Source organism: Phragmites australis, chromosome 4, assembly GCF_958298935.1.
Source record: "Phragmites australis chromosome 4, lpPhrAust1.1, whole genome shotgun sequence".
NCBI classification, from domain to species: domain Eukaryota; kingdom Viridiplantae; phylum Streptophyta; class Magnoliopsida; order Poales; family Poaceae; genus Phragmites; species Phragmites australis.
In genome coordinates, this window is record NC_084924.1 from 36,536,906 (window position 1) to 36,557,125 (window position 20,220).

At 42.3% G+C, this 20,220-nt stretch overlaps 2 protein-coding genes across 2 annotated transcripts; both read right to left on the reverse strand.

Moving 5' to 3' along the window:
- Nucleotides 1–13,480: 13,480 nt before the first annotated feature.
- On the reverse strand, nucleotides 13,481–15,422 carry LOC133914762 (pathogenesis-related protein 1-like). The gene is made up of 2 exons (XM_062357786.1): nucleotides 15,204–15,422; nucleotides 13,481–13,726 (listed from the first exon to the last, which is right to left on the reverse strand). The coding sequence occupies exons 1-2, from the start codon at nucleotides 15,420–15,422 to the stop codon at nucleotides 13,481–13,483; spliced, it is 465 nt and encodes a 154-aa protein (XP_062213770.1).
- Nucleotides 15,423–16,798: 1,376 nt separating this feature from the next.
- Nucleotides 16,799–17,650, reverse strand: LOC133914362 (pathogenesis-related protein 1-like). Its single transcript, XM_062357479.1, has 2 exons — nucleotides 17,388–17,650; nucleotides 16,799–17,303 (listed from the first exon to the last, which is right to left on the reverse strand). Exons 1-2 carry the CDS (start codon nucleotides 17,572–17,574, stop codon nucleotides 17,008–17,010), a joined length of 483 nt encoding a protein of 160 aa, XP_062213463.1. The 5' UTR covers nucleotides 17,575–17,650; the 3' UTR covers nucleotides 16,799–17,007.
- Nucleotides 17,651–20,220: the final 2,570 nt, after the last annotated feature.

Consider the following 20,220-nt stretch of genomic DNA (forward strand, 5'->3'; position numbering starts at 1 on the left):
CAATGGTACTTTCATGTATGCACATAATTTTAACATGTAGATGATAGTAATATGAACCTAACTAAATTTGTTTCATATTTTTTGAGTTTTAGATATTTTTCTATGTATTTTAGATTATTCTAACCGATTTATCAATATAATTATTATTACTTTTGCTATTTTCTAGAATTTAAAAAAATATGTATACATACATATACGCGCATGTATATATACTTATAAGTATATAGGTATATATATATATATGTATGCATATATATACATATGCATATGTATACATACCTATATATGTGCACGTACATATACGTGAGACACGTATGAACAGAAGCTACAGTAACTTGATCCTAGAATTGTTTCAAATCTTGGTTCATATGTAATAGATTACAGAAGAACTGAGAGCTGGAATCTTAAAAAAAAATTGTTCCATTCAAAGTATGTAAAATAATCCATATCCATTACACTGACTTACATTTAATCATTTTATTTGATTATTTCTTTCTCCTGTCAGCAAATCCTACATTCCTACTAATTGGAATTGATCAGAAAATAATTCTTTTCTTGAACTCGACAGTAGGTAGCTTCTTCATGGCTCTGCCGGTGGCAAACTGACAATGTAATGGTTGGTGAGGCATCGGCCCCACGTTTTTCCTGAATGGTATGTGTGTTCAATGTAATTATACAAGGTTGGCATGCCACTACAGCACTCCAGTTAAGAAGGCATGCATGTCTGAAAGCCACGGATGGGTATAATAATACACCTGTCAAAAACTTGTATTTACACTATGGTCTTAAAGAACATATACATGTACATATACTATTTTTTTGTTCAGTGTCGAACATCCAGAGTAGGGGACACCAAAGTGTATTTTCAACGGCATATTGAAGAAACTTATATTCTACATGTTTGTATTTCAAAAGAGTAAACTTTTACGTTCTGTTCAATCCAGCTTGCAAACTTCCACAACAGGATATATTGTTTTTCCCAAAGAGCAGCCTTGTAGAATATATATATATATATAGACACACACACAAATATTTATTTAGTGGCAAATTCCCAAAACGGTAACACCAAGCATAATTTCAACGGCGTACTGAAGAGAAGGATATCTTACCTCTCTTTTTAGTTGAAAAGTTCTGTTCAGTCAAACTTGCAAAGGATTCCGAAATAAAGTACATCATGAAGTATATAACTTTATTCCCATGCAAAACCAAGAGAGAGTATACTTGCCATCAGGGCATCCTGCAGATGTCCATGCGTACATTTTCATAGAGAAGGTCATTTAGTTACGTGTATATATTGTTTCTTTTTTATTCACGGATGTAATTATACGACTAAAATCTAGCCTGATGGATACAATCGAATGGAGCTTCTATATGGAGCTTGGTTCGATGGATATATTGTATCTGCTACAGTGCTACAACGGGTCCACTCGTTAGTCTTAGGTGTAGGATCACGGTATCTGTCTATGTAGATAACCAAACACCTTCACATAGTTATTGTATCTGTAGGTATATGGTCATTGCATCCGCTCATATAAACAATCAAACAATCTTATTTTTAAAGTTACTGCATCCACTCAGTCTGCTTCTACTCATACAAAATATATATTACAGCTCTATAAAAACTCATACGGGCAACTAAACACACCCAATATATAATCAAACGACAATATCATTAAACCAAATTATTCTCTGACAATAGCAGAAACATACTCTTAAATTCTCAAGTGCTTCCTCATCACCGCATTGGACACTTAAGTGTGAAAACACAAATATGAATTTCATTATATAATATATATATATATATATATTATATATATATATATAGTATTGGGACATCACATGTATAGTACTCACTTAAGTGACTTAGTTGTAGGCGTCCTGATTGGCGACAAGTTAGTCCTCATCTGTCAGGATCCCGATCTCAGGTTCCCCTATGCCTTATGTATTAGTCTCTGGATCAAGTTGCTGGTACGCACAGGATTCAATAAAGTGATATCAAATACATACTTCGAATAAAATAATTACCTGAAAGGAACAAAAGATGATTTGGTGGATAAGTATCTACAGCAGACCAGCCAAACAAAAGAGCCTACGGCACAACGGAGCGAAACGAACGATGCAACCCAATACCACAAGCAACTCGGGTGCGAACGCGACCTTATTTCTTCTCTTTAATTTCATCTGGGTTGAGTTTGATATCCATTGCAACAATCTGAAAGCAACAAGACTGAGTATGTAAGGTACTCAATAAGTCATATACTAATTCAAGAGGTTAATAGATGCATAATGGGTATTTTAAGGATAAAGCTTTATGGTATAGTTTTAAGCGTAAACTAGGTTCTATACAGGTATCTAGTTATATTCTCTACTATTAACCTTTTAAAATAAAAATAATCTGGTAACAAAGCTTTTGAAATAGTTGAAAACAAGAAAACCTGGTAGCAAAGCTTTTGAAACAGTTTAAAACAAGGTAACCTGGTAATAAAGGTTTTGAAACAGTTTAAAACAAGGTAACAAAGCTTTTAAAAAGTTTTAAATCTAGAAGACAGTAACAAGTTGTAACTGAGGGTTTTCAGTTCTGAGAGGAGCTACATCACACTCCATAGTCCCTTTTATCACATCTGGTGTACCTCTAGTATCACACTGATCCTAGCAAATTGAGCTAGTAATCTCATCATACAGATATCTAGTACACGTACTCACTCATCAAGACACATGCACCTAGAGTCTAGTCATTAGGGTTACTGCTTTCGTATGTCTATGACCACGAACACGGCTATTCGAATAGATTTACACTCTGTAAATGGTGTACATTGTACCAACGTGATATGCTCAACCTCCAACCGTTGCAAGCGGAGGAGCGAATCATCCGAGACACTCCAATCACCTTTCCTGTTGGACCTTTCTACGAGATTACCCCAAGTACTAGATGTCTTATATTGAACGTCAAGTTCCCTTTTTAAGCATTTGCCAGTCTCTGCACGCTCAAACAGAAGGTCACATAGTCACTTAACTATTCACTACTTTCAACCTCCTAGTATAACGCCCAACTCAGTCTGGTGAATGAGAAGTCAAGTCCTGCCCATTCAGGACGCATGGTTGCACAGGGGTGGTTAGGTATGACAGCGCAATGACTCGATCTTTAAGCGGCTGGGGCATGTATCTTCTGACAATGAACATCACATAGGTGACTCAAGCTCCTAGGAGCATCTTCATCCAAAGTACTACTCCACCTGTCCCGCCAAATAGTTTTCACCCATTTTTATACATCACCCACTATATCCCACACAGCATCATGAAATTCACAACCATCACAAAATTCACAATCATCAATGATTCATGGTATATGAGTTATCATTGATAACAGTAAATCTTATCTTCGATGAGATATGTTTTAAAAGTGATGTCTCTAAAGAGACGTATTCAATCCTAAGCATGCTAGATATCAAGATATCGTCTGTCATTAATATAGATAATAATAGGTAATCCTAAGGTGATATGTATTTTGGATGATAACATTTATAGCATGACAAGTGTTTAATATGATTAAATACTACAAGCAGTTTGTAAAAGCGCAATACATAGCATATGCTATATAAGTCTAGTTTTAGTTGATCATGCAGATTATCTGAAAATATGGGTTCAATATGATCGAAGAAATAGGATTTGCCTTCACGAAGATCAATTCACGATTAGTCTTGTCGTTCGAGCATCCTGGGTTCTTCATCATCGAGTTTCGTCTTTAGTTCATTCCTCACATTCTTGCTTAAATCCTTGACTTCGAGCCTACGCATATTAATGACGAAAAGCATGCAGCGACTAAACAATGGAACACCATACAAAACTAAGGAAAACACCAAAGTGAAAGAAGAATAACAAAGAAAACAACGGAAACTAACCTAGCGGAAAGACGATCGACAACATTTAGCTAAGCGAACTGATATCTAGAATCTAGCGAGGTTATCTAGTGAAGCTATATCAAGTTGTTAGCATAATTGTTTTATAAACATATGAAAAAGCTTAAACAAGTTACTAATGACTAGTCGAGCATTTATTTGCCTAATTGCCGAAAAGCGCCAGTTATGATTTCTACATGTAGGTGAGTGCATATGTACCGATATAAACGTATATGTGATACTTACGGCAATATGTATGTGAGCATGTATACATATATACGTAAGTATAACTCTAGACGATTATATGGGCTTGAGTGTCGAGATTAATTATTCTAATCTATAGCACTATTCTAAAGTTATCTAGTAAATAAACTTAATTATTTAGCGTTACTTAATTGCCTCTCTAATTAAGTTATATATTATCGCTATCATAAAAAAAATGCATGTAATTAATTAACTACGTTAAACTATTCTTTATGTCTAATTAATTAATTATTAGAAACATATTTAATTAATTAATTACCAGCGTTAAATTACTCTATCGTATTCTAATGACATGTATTTATTACCTAAGCAGCTACACTGATTAATCTTAAGATTAAACTTTATGGATTAAAACATGAAATGACAAACTATTCTAAACATTAAATTAAAAGCAAACCTATATTTTATTATAAAATTATTCTAATTAACAAAAGGTTAAACCTATACTTAAACTAGATTAATATAAGCGATCAAGCTACAATTATAACCAAAACATGGATATGGAATAACTACTCATCTGTATTTAACTAAAGGCGAAACCTAATTCTAGTTAAATGTCGTCACATAAATTAAATAAACTCCAAAAATTACAAGACTTGGCATGAAGATAGATTATGATTTTAGAAGGATATCAGCAAAAGAATCACTGAAATCGGAGTTAAAACGAAGGAGTTATGGCCGGCGAAAGATTTGTCGGAAGGAATAATTCTAGGAAAAAGAAAAGGGGTACTATTCCACAAACTTGGTATACGGGCTGTGAACCGGAGGGAGGTTTGAGTGAGCGGTGCACTGTGGACTGGTGGGGTGAGGCAAGCCAGTTGTAAACACCTAAGCCCTTGAGGGGAACCTGAACCTTTTGTTCTTGTGAAGCAAGATTCATCGTTCTTCCCCAAGTTCTCCCTCTGCTTCTCTTGATTCCTCCTTCCTTTGTTGTTTCTTTGATCGGAACATCACAATTGGTATCAGAGCTTCATCATCCTGGATCCACCAAACTACCTCCAGAAGCCTCAGTAATAGACCCAGGAGCACGCAAGGTCATGGACATGGACAAGCAATTGGGCAAAATCATGAAGACGTTGGTCGTGCTGCAAGAATCCAACAAGGCGATCCTAGAGATGGTGTCAAATCTCATTAACTGGAAGTCAAAGATCAAGCTTTGTCATGGAGGAGGTGCACGAGGAGATGGGTGAGCTGCGACAACAAGTGGAGTAGATCGTGAAGAACCACGTCCTCATTGGCAACCCGGCGAGTCTTCCACCACCACACTAACGCCGAGTGTCCCACCATTGATGGCGAGACACATCGCTTCGCTGGAAGGATGGAAAAAGGAGTGCGACCGATTCTCCCTGAGGATCGACACAGCACCCGAGCCCGCATCGCGTGGAAGATTGGAACCGGGGGATGGTGATTAGGGAGAAATCTTTCCCAATTCCACTTTCGGACAAGGGTACACATCATTCCTCACATCTGTACCATTATGTGGAAGTCAAGAGTGAGATTGGGGGTAGATCATGGGAGCATCATAATCATCATCATGCATCGCTGCTTCCTCAAATGGATTCCCCCAAATTTGATGTAGACAATCCTAGAGCGTGCCAGATGCAATGTGAGGCATATTTCCAGGTTTTCAGTGCACCGGAGGAACTATGGGTGAGCATCGCCATCATGCATGTAGTCGGGAATGCCACACTGTTGTTACAATCTAATTCCATAACACAACAAGTGGATTGGGATATATTTGTGCATCTGTTGTGCAAGAAATTTGGCAAGGGGGAATTTCATAGGATGTTGCGTCAGTTTTTGCATTTCAGGCAGTCTGGTAGTGTGGCGCAGTATGTGGAGAGGTTCAATAACCTGATGCATAACCTCATGAGCTATCATTCATCCTGGGATCCCCAATATTTTGTGACTCGGTTTGTAGATACGTTGAGGGAGGAGATACACGCACCTATTATTTTGCATCGGCCCACAAAACTGGATACTGCTATCGCATTGACTTTTCTGCAACAAGAGATCCTGGAGGCGCCTCGGCTGAGAGATGCAAGGAGGTTTGAGCGGCGGGCGATGAGAGCAAGCGCACGATCAGCTCTACCACTTCCGCTACATCCCAACGGAACCAAATCGTTGGCGCCCAATCAACCTGACGATCAGAGGGGGTGGAGAGCGAGCGAGCTACATTGACCGACAACCAGCTCATGACACTGCGAACTCACCACCGGACGCAAGGCCTGTGTATGAAGTGCGCCGAGAAATGGTCACACGACCACCAATGTGCCCCAATAGTCTAGCTACATGTTGTGGAGGAGCTATTGCATTTCTTCAGTGGGCAAGAGAGTGTGAATCAAGTGACAGACGATGAACAGTTAACTGAACATGAAGCAGACATGCTATCAATTTCAGTAGTAGTAGTCAGTGGAGTGGAAGGACCCTGAACAAGTCAGCTGAGAGGAATGATTTATAAGAAGGAAGTGTCAATGTTGATTGACTCGGGGAGCTCGCATAGCTTTGTCAACAAGCTTTGTGCAAGCAATCTCTTAGGGATTTGTCGAACACACTGACCACTGACGGTGAGGATCGCTGATGAAGGAACCTTGTCTTGTGACCAGGAGATGGAAAACTGTGAGTGGTGGGTACAAGGGGTTTCTTTCTGCATTGATATGAAAGTATTACCATTGAGTGCATATGATGTGATATCGAGTATGGACTGGCTTGAGACCCATAATCCTATGACTGTTCACTGGAGACATACGCTATTAACATTTGAGCACAAGGGGAAGCTGGTGGCCTTGAAGGGCATCCATGCTGGAGTATCTGAATGTGTCATGGTTTGTGCTAGTGAATTGCATAATTTGGCATGCAGAGAAGCTATTTGGTAGGTGATCCATCTTTGCAGCATTGATTCAACAGTGTCAGAAGCAGTTGTGCCACCATAAATAGTAACCATTATGCAAGAATTCTCTATTTTTTCTGGAATACGCAAGAGAGTTGTGTATCATTGTATTAAGATGGTATAAAAAGCGTTTGCTACACCACAACCTTGCTCAGGTCCATAATCGCTCGAAATGATAGGAGATTACAAGCAATATGGAACAACAACGAAGGAGAGACAAAGCATTGGTCAGTTTGCGTTCCCACTTGAGCGCAACCGTTTCGTCAGGATGCTCAGGCGAATTCTCTAAATTATTTGATGAACCCAAAGGCTTACCCCCAAGGAGACTCTATGATCATATTATACCCCTGATAATAGGAGCTCAGTCGGCCCTACAAATATAATCCAATGCAGAAAGATGAGATTGAGAAACAAGTGGTTGATATGCTTGAACAAGGTATAATTCAATTGAGCAGTAGTCCTTTTGCTTCATCAGTGTTACTTGTGCAGAAAAAGGATGGTAGTTGGCATTTCCGTGTCAATTATAGAAGGTTGAACTCCATACCTGTGAAGAATATATTTCCTCTACCTATCATTGATGAGTTATTAGATGAGTTGGCTGGAGCAAGCATGTTTTCCAGTTTAGATACGAGATCTGTCTACCACCAATTCACAATGGACCCAAGAGAAGAGGCCAAAACTGCATTCAAAACCCACAATGGGCATTATAAGTTCAAGGTGATGCCATATGGCCTCACAGGTGCCCCAGCCATATTCCAAGGTATTATGAATAGAATGCTAGCTCCATTGCTCAAGAAGGGGGTGATTGTTTTCATAGATGCTATCTTGATTTATAGTCAATCACTTAAAGAGCATTGTTCACTACTGTACCAAGTGTTCCAAATATTGAGGACTCACCAATTGAAGATAAAATAGTCTAAGTGCTTCTTTGCTAGAGATAAGATCACCTACTTAGGGCATGTTATCAGTGCTGAAGGGGTCATCACTCTAGGCAAAAACATTCAAGATGTGGTGGATTGGCCTGTGCCCAAAACTATCAAGGAAGTGAGGGGATTTTTAGGCCTTGCAGGCTATTATAGGAAATTTGTGAAGGCATTTGGAGTCATTAGTAGACCTTTCACAGACCTATTGAAGAAGCATGATGTGTTTACTTAGACTACTGATCAAGAATTTGCCTTAGAATCACTGAAATCTGCTTTGATCACAGCTTCAGTGCTTGCTTTACCTAACTTCTCTAAACCATTCTTGACTGAGACAGATGCTTCAGACAAAGGAATAGGTGCAATACTAATGCAGGAAGGACACCCTATTGTCTTTTTGAGAAAAGCTTTAGGCCCATGTACTCAAGGATTGTCTAAATATAAAAAAGAGGGATTAGTTATTTTGATGGCAGTAGATCATTGGGCAATATCTGAAATGTGGAGAATTCATAATATGCACAGATCAAAGAAGTTTGATACATCTAGAAGATCAAAGATTGCTTCTCTCTGGCAATAGAAGATTCTGACCAAGCTATTGGGATTGTAATTTAAGCTCATGTACAAGAAAGGAGTAGACAATAGAGTAGCAAATGCTCTGTCTAGGTGTCCTATCAGTGCCAACTCTGAACTAGTGGCACTATCCACTGTGGTTCCTTCTTGGTTAGATGATATCAGTAAGGGATACAAATATGATCTAGAAGCTCAACACATGTTAGCTCAATTAGCAGTTGGGAAGTACTCTGCCAAGGGGTTTCAGCTGAAGGATGGTATTGTCAGGTTTAAAGGCCGGGTATGGGTGGGGGCTAATATTGCAGTCTAGCAGTCTATCTTGATAGCATTACACTCTAGTCCAATTGGTGACCATTATGGGTTTCAAGTAACATATGCACATGTCAGAAAGCTATTTGTTTGGCCTGGACTTAAAACAAGCAGTAAGGAGCTTTGTGGCTACATGTGTAGTATGTTTACAAGCCAAGGCAAGAAAGGGTGCACTATCCTGGCTTACTTCAACCTCTACTAGTGCCTAAAGTGGTTTGGCAACTTGTATCATTAGACTTTGTTGAAGGTCTCCCTCGGTCTGCTAGTTTCAATTGCATCCTTATGGTGGTCGACAAGTTCACAAAGTATGCTCACTTCATAGCTTTAGCTCATCCCTTTACAGCTATTCAAGTAGCACATCTGTATTTGCATCAAGTATACAAGATCCATGGAATGCCTCAGTCACTTATTTCAGACCGGGATAAGATCTTCACAAGCCTTTGTGGAATGAGCTGTTCAAATTGGCAGGTACCACCCTCTGCATGAGCTCTTCTTATCACCTCAAACTGATGGTCAAACAGAACACATGACCCAGTGCCTCGAGACGTATTTGCAATGTATTGTTCATACTTGTCCTCGCAAGTGATCCGACTAGCTTTCATTAGCGGAATTTTGGTGTAACACTACGCATCACTCATCCTTGGGTTGTTCTCCCTTTGAGGCTCTCTATGGACATCAGCTGAGGCACTTTGGATTAACTGACACTGATGTATGAGCTGTGCCAGACCTACAACAGTGGCTGGTAGCTAGAGCTCTACAAGTCAAGGTGCTGAAAATGCATCTGGATCGTGCAATACAAAGGAAGAAGCACCAGTCAAATAAACACAGATCAGAACATTCCTTTGAAGCTGGCGATTGGGTCTACCTCAAGTTACAACCGTATGTGCAATCATCGATTTCCAATCGAGCTAACCATAAGTTGTCATTATGCCGCTATTGTGGTCGATTTCAGGTCGTTTCAAAGGTGGGCGGCGTACAAGCTTCAGCTGCCGGAGATGAGTAAGATTAACCCTGTTATACATGTCTCCTAGTTGAAGAAAGGTATCCCACCGACGGCTTCTGTTCAAGCAAATATGTCAGATCTACGCGATAAGGATCACGATGAACCTGATTTGCCAGCCCGGGTGCTACAACGGTGTATGTACCGTAGGTGCTCCAATGCGGCTCCTCAAGTGCTGGTGCAATGGGCCAGAATGCCTGAAGACTTGGCTACCTGGAGGACGAAGCTAAATCGAAGCATCGCTTCCCTTCGTTGCCGGCTTGGGGCCAAGTCGTGTCTCAAGGAGGGGGGATGTCAGCGAACCTGACATGGACACTACTGCTGAAGCTGAACATGAGCAAGATGTCAGGAGTGCGACTAGGACTCTCGCGCGAGGGAGGAATGGGCCAACGATGAAATGAGTTAATGCACGGGCTCGGAAGCCCAATCCCAAGTACCCACCAGCTGAATGGGATGTGTAACTGATAGCTTAGCTGGAGAGGTTTAAGACCAGAAGCGGGATGGGAGAAGAGGCAAGCCCGTTGTAAACACCTAAACCCCAGAGGGGAACCTGAACCTTCTGTTCTTGGGAAACAAGACTCGTCGTTCTTCCCCAAATTCTCCCTCTGCTTGTCTCTATTCCTCCTTCCTCTGTTGTTTCTTCGATCGGAACATCACACCTAACTTGGTGGAAAGGCTGTCTGTGATAAGTGTTGAAGGTGCCAGAAGGACCGTTGGCCCCTAAGGAAGGAATCTCCCACTGCCCACCATGTAGGGCCACGCGGCCTCACAAAGGTCGGCATACTGAAGGTTGCTTTGCCCACAATGCCTCCAAAGTCTCCTGTGAAACTCCTTTAAGGAACATCACGACGAGTAGACATGGCGGTGTGGCTTCCCTGGCTCGATGCTCTCCCATGTAAATCAGAGCAACTTTATTTTAGTCGTAGAAAACACACGAGATCATATACGTAATCACAACATGTATGATCCCAATCGACTGATTTAGTTGTAGGCGTCTGTGTTGGCGATTGTGACACCCATAATCTCGTCGACCGGCCCGTCACCTCACGCAGTCCGGTCGAACCCACTCCTCCCTCTCTCTCGTCGACAATCTAGACTCACCTATCATCTTTGTCCCTCTGCTTCACCCACGTCACGCGCAACCGACGCCCATGCCGCCCGATTTCACCGTTTCGTCCCCGCATGACCCTTCCCGCCGAGCTCTGGTGAGCACCGTCGGCATCTCCCTATCACCAGACCTTTCCGTTGCACCCCGAAGCCCGCGCTGACCACCTCTTCGGCATTGCAGGACCCCGAGGGAGCTTCGCCGACCTTCAATTTCGTTTCTCCGCTTTTAGGACCGTCATCCCATCGAGCTCCGACCCCACCGCCCGCTTCTCTCCATCGCCAGCCACCTCCGAGCCACCTCCGCCCATCGTGAAGCCTTCGGTGATGACCCCCATCACCTCCTCTTTCGATTGCGCTATTTCTTGTCGCGGTTGGTAGCCAGTAGCGCTTGGTTTTGCGTCGTCGGCAATGCTTTGGCCATTCCCACGGCAGCGCTGCCGTCTCTCTGTCGCCGCCAGCCGCCAAACCTTCTCCAAATGCCCTCGGTCGTCCGATCGTAGGTGCTCGATCGAGATTAGAAGCCCAGATACCCTTTCACGTTTTAAATCTCAGTCGTTTAGATTTAAATAACCAAATCCCAGTGAGCCTTGCCACATCAGCGCCACATGTTACAGCCGCATCGGCAGCCATGTCTTATGTGGCCAGCCGCGTCAGCACATCTAAACCCATTCAGCCGCCTGGTAAGTCAGTGACGTCAGCATGATGCAATAATTAGGTTTTCATTTAAAAATAAATTCTTAAATCTCTAAAATTAGGTAATTATATATATAGACCCCCAAACTTTTCTATTTTCAAAAAAGACCCTTTTCAGCCTTTGTTATTTTACTTTTAGCCTCTGTAGTTTTATTTAATTGCATATAGGTTCCTGAAATTTTACAAATAAGTCATTGAAACTTTCAGTTTCTACAATTTAGCACTTGTTCTTTTTCAGAAAGGTCCCAAAGCTTGAAACCCTTATAACTTTTCCGTTATAACTCCGTTTTAGACGATTCTTGCGCTGTCGTGATCGTAGCAGCGAGTACTATCCGTTAGTAGGCTTTTCATAGCGCTTTGCTTCTGTTTAGTGTACTATTCTTAAATGTTTTTGCTTGCTTGTTTTCAGTGCGCGCGATTGCAATAGGAGACGAGCAGTACGTGAGCTTGCAAGACCAGATCTTTGAAGAGTTTGAGCAACCCGCTGCTAAAGGTAAGTGTCCTTGATCACATTGATTCAATTATAGAAAAGTGTGTCTTTTACTTTCTAATTGTATGCTTTTATCAATATGAATCCCATGTTTAGGGTTTATTAGTACTTTTCATGATTATCCTTATCGACGGTGTTGTAGTTAGGTGTCAAGGGTAGAAATGCTTAGTTATACTGTCAAGTCAGGTGGGATAAATGTGAATTTGATTAATGGTCTATGCAACATAAAACAGTTTGGGTAATCTTTTGTAACAACATGGAACATAGGGATCTAAGCAGGTTGGTTTGGTTGGTATGACTGCTGTGTGCGCATTGGGGTGATGTGCAAGTAACTACTTTAGATTCTAAGGACCGGTTCATGGACATGTAACCCGGCATAACAGCGCAACCACGAGGCTTATATGGTATGACCTGGTCGATTAATTGGATGTCATCATTATTCTGTGCGCACTAGTGGACGGTTGAACAGCACAAGAGGGGGCCTCTGCAGTTGATGTAATCCCTGTTAGCGTTGAAACCTTATTGGGTGTTTACAGATTTGGAGGCACCTTGTAAAGGTCTTGTAGTGATCTCCTGGCACACACCTCGGAAATGTTAAGTGCTTGGCTAGCATGGTAATATGGAGACTGTCACCTGGTAATACGGGTGATGAAATCATGACTCCTGGGTAAAGTGTGCAGACTCTACAGAGTATAAAACTGATTGATCAGCCGTGCTTACGGTTAAGAGCGAGCTTGGATTTCTTCATGATTAGTGAAGATCTTGGATGGATGGTTTTGGGTAGTCGGATAGTTGTACCCGATGAGTTGGTAGTCGGATATAGGATATCTGCTGAGTCTGGTAGTTAAATGGAATCCGATGAGCTGTTCCTTAAATATTTGTGTCGTCGCACATAGTAAATAGGATTGCTAAGTCATTTTTAAGTCATAGATTAGGATGACATAGATACAGTAAACCTAAGTCAAGCCTTTCTTGCCTTAAGTCTTCATGTCATGTTCCTCCACACTTGCTGAGTACTACATATACTCACGCTTGCCTTCTCCTAACCTCTTGATGCTGCTCAGAAGATGAGGACTTCGAGGACATCCCGGTTGATGGAGCTGAGCCCTACGTGAAGGAGGTTTTCGACCTGAAGATCATGTTCTAGGCTGACGCTCCCCTGAACAACGTATGTGGATGGATGGAAGACCCGTTACCGCTGAGTGTTTTCTTTAAAACCTGCGGGTCCTTTTGTAATAAATCTTATCGTTATGTAATGATACAATTATATTATCACTTATGAAATCAACGTAAGTATCAAATTTAATCTTGACATATATGTGATATACATATGACTTGTTTTTAAAAAAACAGGTGTGATAGCGATGAGGTGAGCCTCGCCGGCCTCGAAGGCTTGAAGATGGCGGTGACAGACTTCTTGGCCTTGGCGATCTCATCCTTGACCTCCACGCCCGACAGCAGCTTGTAGTTGTAGGTCGAGTCCAGCTTCACAACACTCCCGCCGCCGTCGGCCACGGTCTCCACCTTGATGTGTGATGTTGCCGTCTCGATCGCGATGCCGATGCCGCCGCCCTCGATGAGCGTCGACTTTCACTCGCACTTGTCCGCGTCCAGGAAGTCAGGAAATCGATTCTCTCCTTCATGATTGGTTAGAATAAGCTGGCCTTTGTGTGACACGGGCACGTACCTGAGGTGAAGTTGAACTGTCTGTCGCTACTGACGACGCCGCATTCGCCCTCGACGGAACCGGTTCCTCTGACGTAGTCGTTTTTACGTCAGAGGGACGTTAAAACCAGGAGGAACGTCCGATAAGGATTCAACGGCTACGCTCGCTCGATCGCTGCTCGGGGCTCGTTCGCGTGTGGTTTGGTGCTGGTTGGGGCTGTTCACGCGGGTTGGCTCGGCCTGAGCTCATGAGCGCGGCCGCTGGCTGCTACAGTAAAAAGCTAGATAAACTAGGCATACAAGTGAGAACTAGTGCATTCACAATCTTGTAAAAATTATAGAAAAATAATTACAACTCAAAAAAATGTGAAATAAATTTTGTTAGTTTTGTATTCATCGGTCCTACATGTTAAAAATATTTGGGCTCATGAAAATGTTAAAAATTATTAAACAAATATTCAAATGTATAAATGATGTATCTTTTAAATTTTCTTTATGGATTTTTATATTTCAAAATGAATTACAAGTCCAATGGAATGTTAAACAACTTAGGGCACCCAAAGGCATTTGTGACATTTCTTCACTGTGTTATATTGCTCTCAAAATTCTAAACAATATCGAAATAGTCATGAATTTTTTTGGAAAAAAAAGTATGTTGTAGAGGATGCTATAATTTATCTATCTAAAAAAATTCAACTCAAACAAATACTTTTACAATGAAAAATAAAAAAGATAAATTTTATTGTACACAGTCTGACGACATGGATAGCCATGCTATTTGATAGCTGTGACCGAATGTTTCGTATAGCCATGTTGTTCGGAAAGGATGGCCATGCTGTTTGGATGCCCCATTTCTAAACAATATCGATATGGTCAAACTGTGTATAATAATTTTTTTTGTTTTTTTTTTTTTGTAAAAGTATTGGTTTGAGTTGAAATTTTTTTGGAGAGATAGATTATAGCATACTCTAAAACATACTTTTTTTTCAAAAAAATTTCATGACTATTTCGATATTGTTTGGAATTTTGAGAGCAATATAACGTAGTGAAGAAATGTCACAAATGCCTTTGGGTACCCTCAGTTGTTTAACATTCGATTAGACTTGTAATTTATTTTGAAATATAAAAATCCATAAAAAAATTAAAAGATATATCATTCATACAAATTTGAATATCTGTTTCATAATTTTTAACATTTTCATGAGCCCACATATTTTTAACATGTAGGACCGATAAATATAAAACTAACAAAATTTATTTCACATTTTTCTGAGTTGTAATTATTTTTCTATAATTTTTACAAGATTGTGAATGCACTAGTTCTAACTTACATAGCTAGTTTATCTAGCTTTTTACTGTAGCAGCTACGGCAGCGCTCATGAGCTCAGGCTGAGCCAACCTGTGCGAACGAGCCCCAACCAGCTCCCGACCACGCGCGAATGAGCCCGAGCAGCGACCGAGCGAGCGCAGACGTTAAATCCTCATCGGACGTTCCTCCCAGCTTCGACGTCCCTCTAACATAAAAACAACTATCAGAGGAACCGGTTCCGCCCTCGACGGGGTGGGCGCTGGCGACGACGTGAGAGGCGAGCTTCGGGACCAGGGTGTGCCAGTCCATCACGGCGGCGCGGCGACGGGATCTCGAGGGTCCAGCTGTTGGCGGAGGCCATTGGAGCTATGATCGATCGACTAGACTCGGTGCCTGTGCTAGCTTGCTTAGCTGATGCAAGTAGTTGCAGCAGCTGCTAGCTTGCTTAGCTGATGCAAAGCTGCTTGTGTTGCTGGAGGGAGTAGCCGAGTGAGGGCTTTAAATAGTTGTCTCGAAAGGCGGGGTTGGTGAGGCTTGGCCGGGTGGAGTCCGGTGAGTCGTCGCGTGAAGTTAATACGGACGGCGCTGTCGGCCGGGTGAATTTAATATGGCCCGTGTTGAAACACACGTCAGAAAGTGTTGCCATTTTGTCAATGTTTAGTTCAAGGCGTGGAATTTGCTGTCGAATTGGCAAATTGAAGATTTTTTTTTTTGCGAAGAATTGCCAAATTGAAGATGACCGCGTGGGCAAATCGATCGATAATGGTAGGAAAGGATTACGAGACGATTAGGGACACCTGTATTCGACTACATTGTTACTATACACGTCCGGTATGATTTACTTGTTTAGGACACGAACGGTATCTATGCAAACCCTTTACCAATACTTATTTTCTTGGTACATATTAGCAAGAATGAACAAAACTATAACAATATAGAATTACATTTTATGATGAATTTGTTAATACCATTCCCATGTGTTAGGTACACTTTCTAATTAAGATGATATTCTCTTCGTCACCGTCAAGTGAGACTGCTCCTTTCGGCCCTAGAGGGCCCACTTTGGTCACAGCTGGTGTGGCCGGGGATGACAATATCAGCTTAGTGAGTCAGCGGGTGTGTTATAAGCCGTTCACGCGAGCAAAACCAAGCATGAATGCATAATTCCTGCGGCATGTAAGTGGAACACATAAGTGAAAGGATGATGCTACGCGGCGGCGGCTATAAGGTGAAACAAACAAAAAGCAAAAATTCGGAGACGGTACATGCAAATATAATGTTCCCCATTTCTCTGTTTAGTGTCTCAATAATACTCATGTCAAATGTTTACTGGGTGAATGCCTTTTTCTACGTGATAGGAAAAAGTGATTACAAATTCCCTTTTTTTTTAATATCTGTTTGTATCCTTTAAGCGTACAGTCATAAGCAGCGATCAAGTAAATCGATTAAACAATCTCAATACCGTGAAAGAGAAACTTCTTAAATCCAGAAAAACTTATCGTGAAGGGCTTCAACAAGCGGTTCTATTTGTTCCTTGAGCAAAAAGATAACCGCAATTGTAAAGATAATAACTTTAGAGAATGATAGTACGCCTGTTTCTATTTAAAATGAGTGAGCTTTTTAAAACAGAGCGCTTGACATGGTGTAACTTTTATTACCGTACAAAAGTGAGTATATATATGTGATGAAACATTGATAATACCAGCCAAATCATACCGCGCTTCACTGCAAGTAGCAAAAACACACATTCTACATCTTAAGTCCGTACTCTGCTCGGTGCTCTCTCATCTATGCATCACACACTAATGACTAATTAAAGCACCTTTATTTTAGCCATAGAAAACACACAAGATCATATCTGTGGCAATCACATGTATGATCCCACTCGACTGATTTAGTTGTAGGCGTCCGGGTTGGCGACGAGGTAGGCCTCAGCGGCCTTGAAGATGGCGGTGACAGACTCCTTAGCCTTGGTGATCTCATCGTTCACCTCCACGCCCGGCAGCAGCTTGTACGTCGAGTCCACCTTCACCACACTCCCACCGTTGGCCGCCTGCTCCACCTTGATGTGCGACGTCGCCGTCTCGATTGCCACGCCGATCCCACCGCCCTCGATGAGCGTCGATTTGCACTCGCACTTGTCCGCGTCCAGGAACTCGAGCCTCTCCTTCATGAAGCTGAACGGCATGGCTGCAAGAGCAGTCGCACGTTATGAGCCGCTTGATTGGTGAGAACATGTTGGCCTTGGTGTGTTGCTTGCGGACATGCATGTACCTGAGGTGAAGTTGAACAGCCTGACGCTGCCGACGCCGCCCTCTCCCTCCACAGGGTTGGCGCTGGCGACGATGCGGGAGGCGAGCTTGGGGGCCAGGGTGTGCCAGTCTATCACGGCGGCACGGAACAGGCGTGGCGCGGCCACCGGCGACGTGACCTCGAGTGTCCAGCTGTTGGTGAATGCCATTGCTGCAATGATAGATCGACTAGGCTAGGTGCCTGTGCTAGCTTTGCTTAGTTGATGCAAGTAGTTGCAGCTGCTGCTTGTGTTGCGATGGCTTTAAATAGGTGGCTCGAAAGGCAGGGGTTGGTGAGGCTAGCCCGCGTGGAATCCGGTGAGTGGTGTGAGTTGGTGACCGCTGAGTTTTCCAAATTGGATGGCACTGGCGGTCGATGAGCGTTGATCCGTTAATAAGGGCGGCGCCGAGAGCGCACGTCAGAAAGTTTGTTGCCCTTTAGTCAATGTTTAGGCGAGGGAATATGTTGTCGAATTGGAACCGCGGACCACATGAGCAAATTGATCGAGAAGAAAGGAAAGGATTAGGATGGTGACTAGCTAGATGGAAAGCAAAGGTATTGTTTGGGTTCTTGGACCTTGGCTATTGTGCTATTGGGTTGGTGTGTTAGAAAAGGAAAGTGAGAAACAAGCTGAAAGGGTCATATGGTAACAGTAGCAGCTTGTGCTATGACTGCATGCTTTCCTCTACTATTTGGGAGTTGGGGCCATCTCTTTCTTTCTCGGAGTATCTGTAGTCCTGTACGAAGAATATGTACAGATTAGTCACTAGATAAAAACCTAATTATAGATCCGGATTCCCAATTGAAATGCACAAAATGATGAGACGAGTAGGCACTCTTATCTTACTAAATTCCTACTACATCCGGTACGATTTACTTGTCGTTTAAGATGCGGACAGATCTCCTATGCAAACCCTTACTATTACTTTTTTCTAAGTATACAATAGCAGGAACTAGCAAAACTATAATGATATAAGATTACATTTGATGATGAATTTATTAATACTATTCTCATGTGTTAACATGCCAGTTAAAATCCAAAATGTACTACCTTCATTAGTTCATTCCTTTTTACTTATCGTTTAAGATATCGACACGATCTCTATTGAATGTTTTTTATCACAACTTTTTTTAAGTGTTCATTATCAGAAGTTATTGAAAATATAAACATTTAAGAGTATTTTCTATGACAAATTTACTAATATAATTTTATACGACAACTCTTAATATTTTGTGTATTTTAATGGTCAAAGTTTATAAAGTTTGAATGCTTTCTAAGATGAGTACCTGTTGGGGGGAAAGACCCGGACTAACAAAGAAGCCTACGTAGAAAAACAGCTCATGTAAAAAGACCCAAGGGCCTCTTTGCAATATTTGCACCTCACTAAAAGTTGGAGAGGAAGTTTCTCCTCTTCTACTCACCTATGTAAAGGACCCAAGGGGTCAAAGGTAGGGGTTGATTCCTCCCACCTTCATTCTCTCTTTGTTTGGAATGAACCCCTTCGATACTATAGCTGAAAATAGTTCCAACAGTTGGCGTCGTCTGTGGGGAATGAGGATGCCTTTGGATCACACATGTTTCGCAAGGAGGCCTTCATACAAATAGGCTGGCCTTTGTACAGAGGAGGCCTTCCCTTCGTACATACATGGCCTTCGTACGTACAGGGCCTTCGTATAGATAGGGTCTTCGTATAGGCAGGGTCATACTAGCTGGGCCTTCGTTGTCGAGCAACCCTTCGTCGGGGACGAACCCTTTGTCGGGTCTTCATCAAAAACAACCCTTCGTTAGACCTTCATCGGAAAACAACCCTCCATCAAGCCTGTCGGGGAAAAGGAACCTTTCGTCAGGCCTTCATCTGGGAACAACCCTTCGTCGGGTTTTTGTTGGACAACAACCCTTTGTCAAGCCTTCGTTGGGAAAAAGGAACCCTTCGTCAGGCCTTCGTACAAAAGTGAAAAGAACCCTTCGTACAAGTGGTACCCTTTGTACAAGAGACACCCGCTGACGGGATGCGACACAAAAAGTTTGAAGCTATGTGAGCTTCCTTGGACTCCGTGGGCAATAATCACACCGTGCTCCACTTATAAACTTTATCACTTTATGCTACTGTCTTCGCTACCAAGTATATTTTTATCCATGCCGAAGAGAGTTATATCTACAAAATAGCAACTGAAGCAGCTAAAGATATTTAGCTAGATTAAAAGTCATCGTCCGAAGGTGGCGCACGTTGCTGTTTTTTACTTTGTTGATGGGGACGCAAGTAAAAAAGAACACACTCGCTGTTAGCTTTTTCGTTTTGCATGCATAGGAATGTGTTGTACTAACATACACAAGTACTCACACGGAAGTGCTGTTTGTACGACATGCTCTGAGCAGGCACTCGTCGGGCTACGTCTTCGCACGCGAGCCTTCGCCACCACTCTTCGCGCGTGTGCCTTCGCCAGGCTGCATTCGGACCAACAGGCCGTCACCACCACGAGTCCATGTTGATCCGATTCCAAAGGAAATAGGCCTTCGCCAACCTGTGCAGGGCCTTCTCCGGGCCTTTGCTACCGTGGGTGTGCCTCGGCAAGGCTTCATACCACCTGGACCTTCGTACAATGCGAGCGAGACTAGCTCATCTGGACCTTCACACGCACGAGAAGATGCAAGCTTCAGCACACATGATCAACCCTTGCCTCTAAGGACGAAGGTGGGACACCCTCGTTTGAGGATGGTCTCGGCTTCGTCGATGACTCAACGTACCTTTCCTTGTCAAATTGGCCAGCAGTTCTTCATGCGTCGGGCCCCTGGCAACCCCAACTGCATACGGGC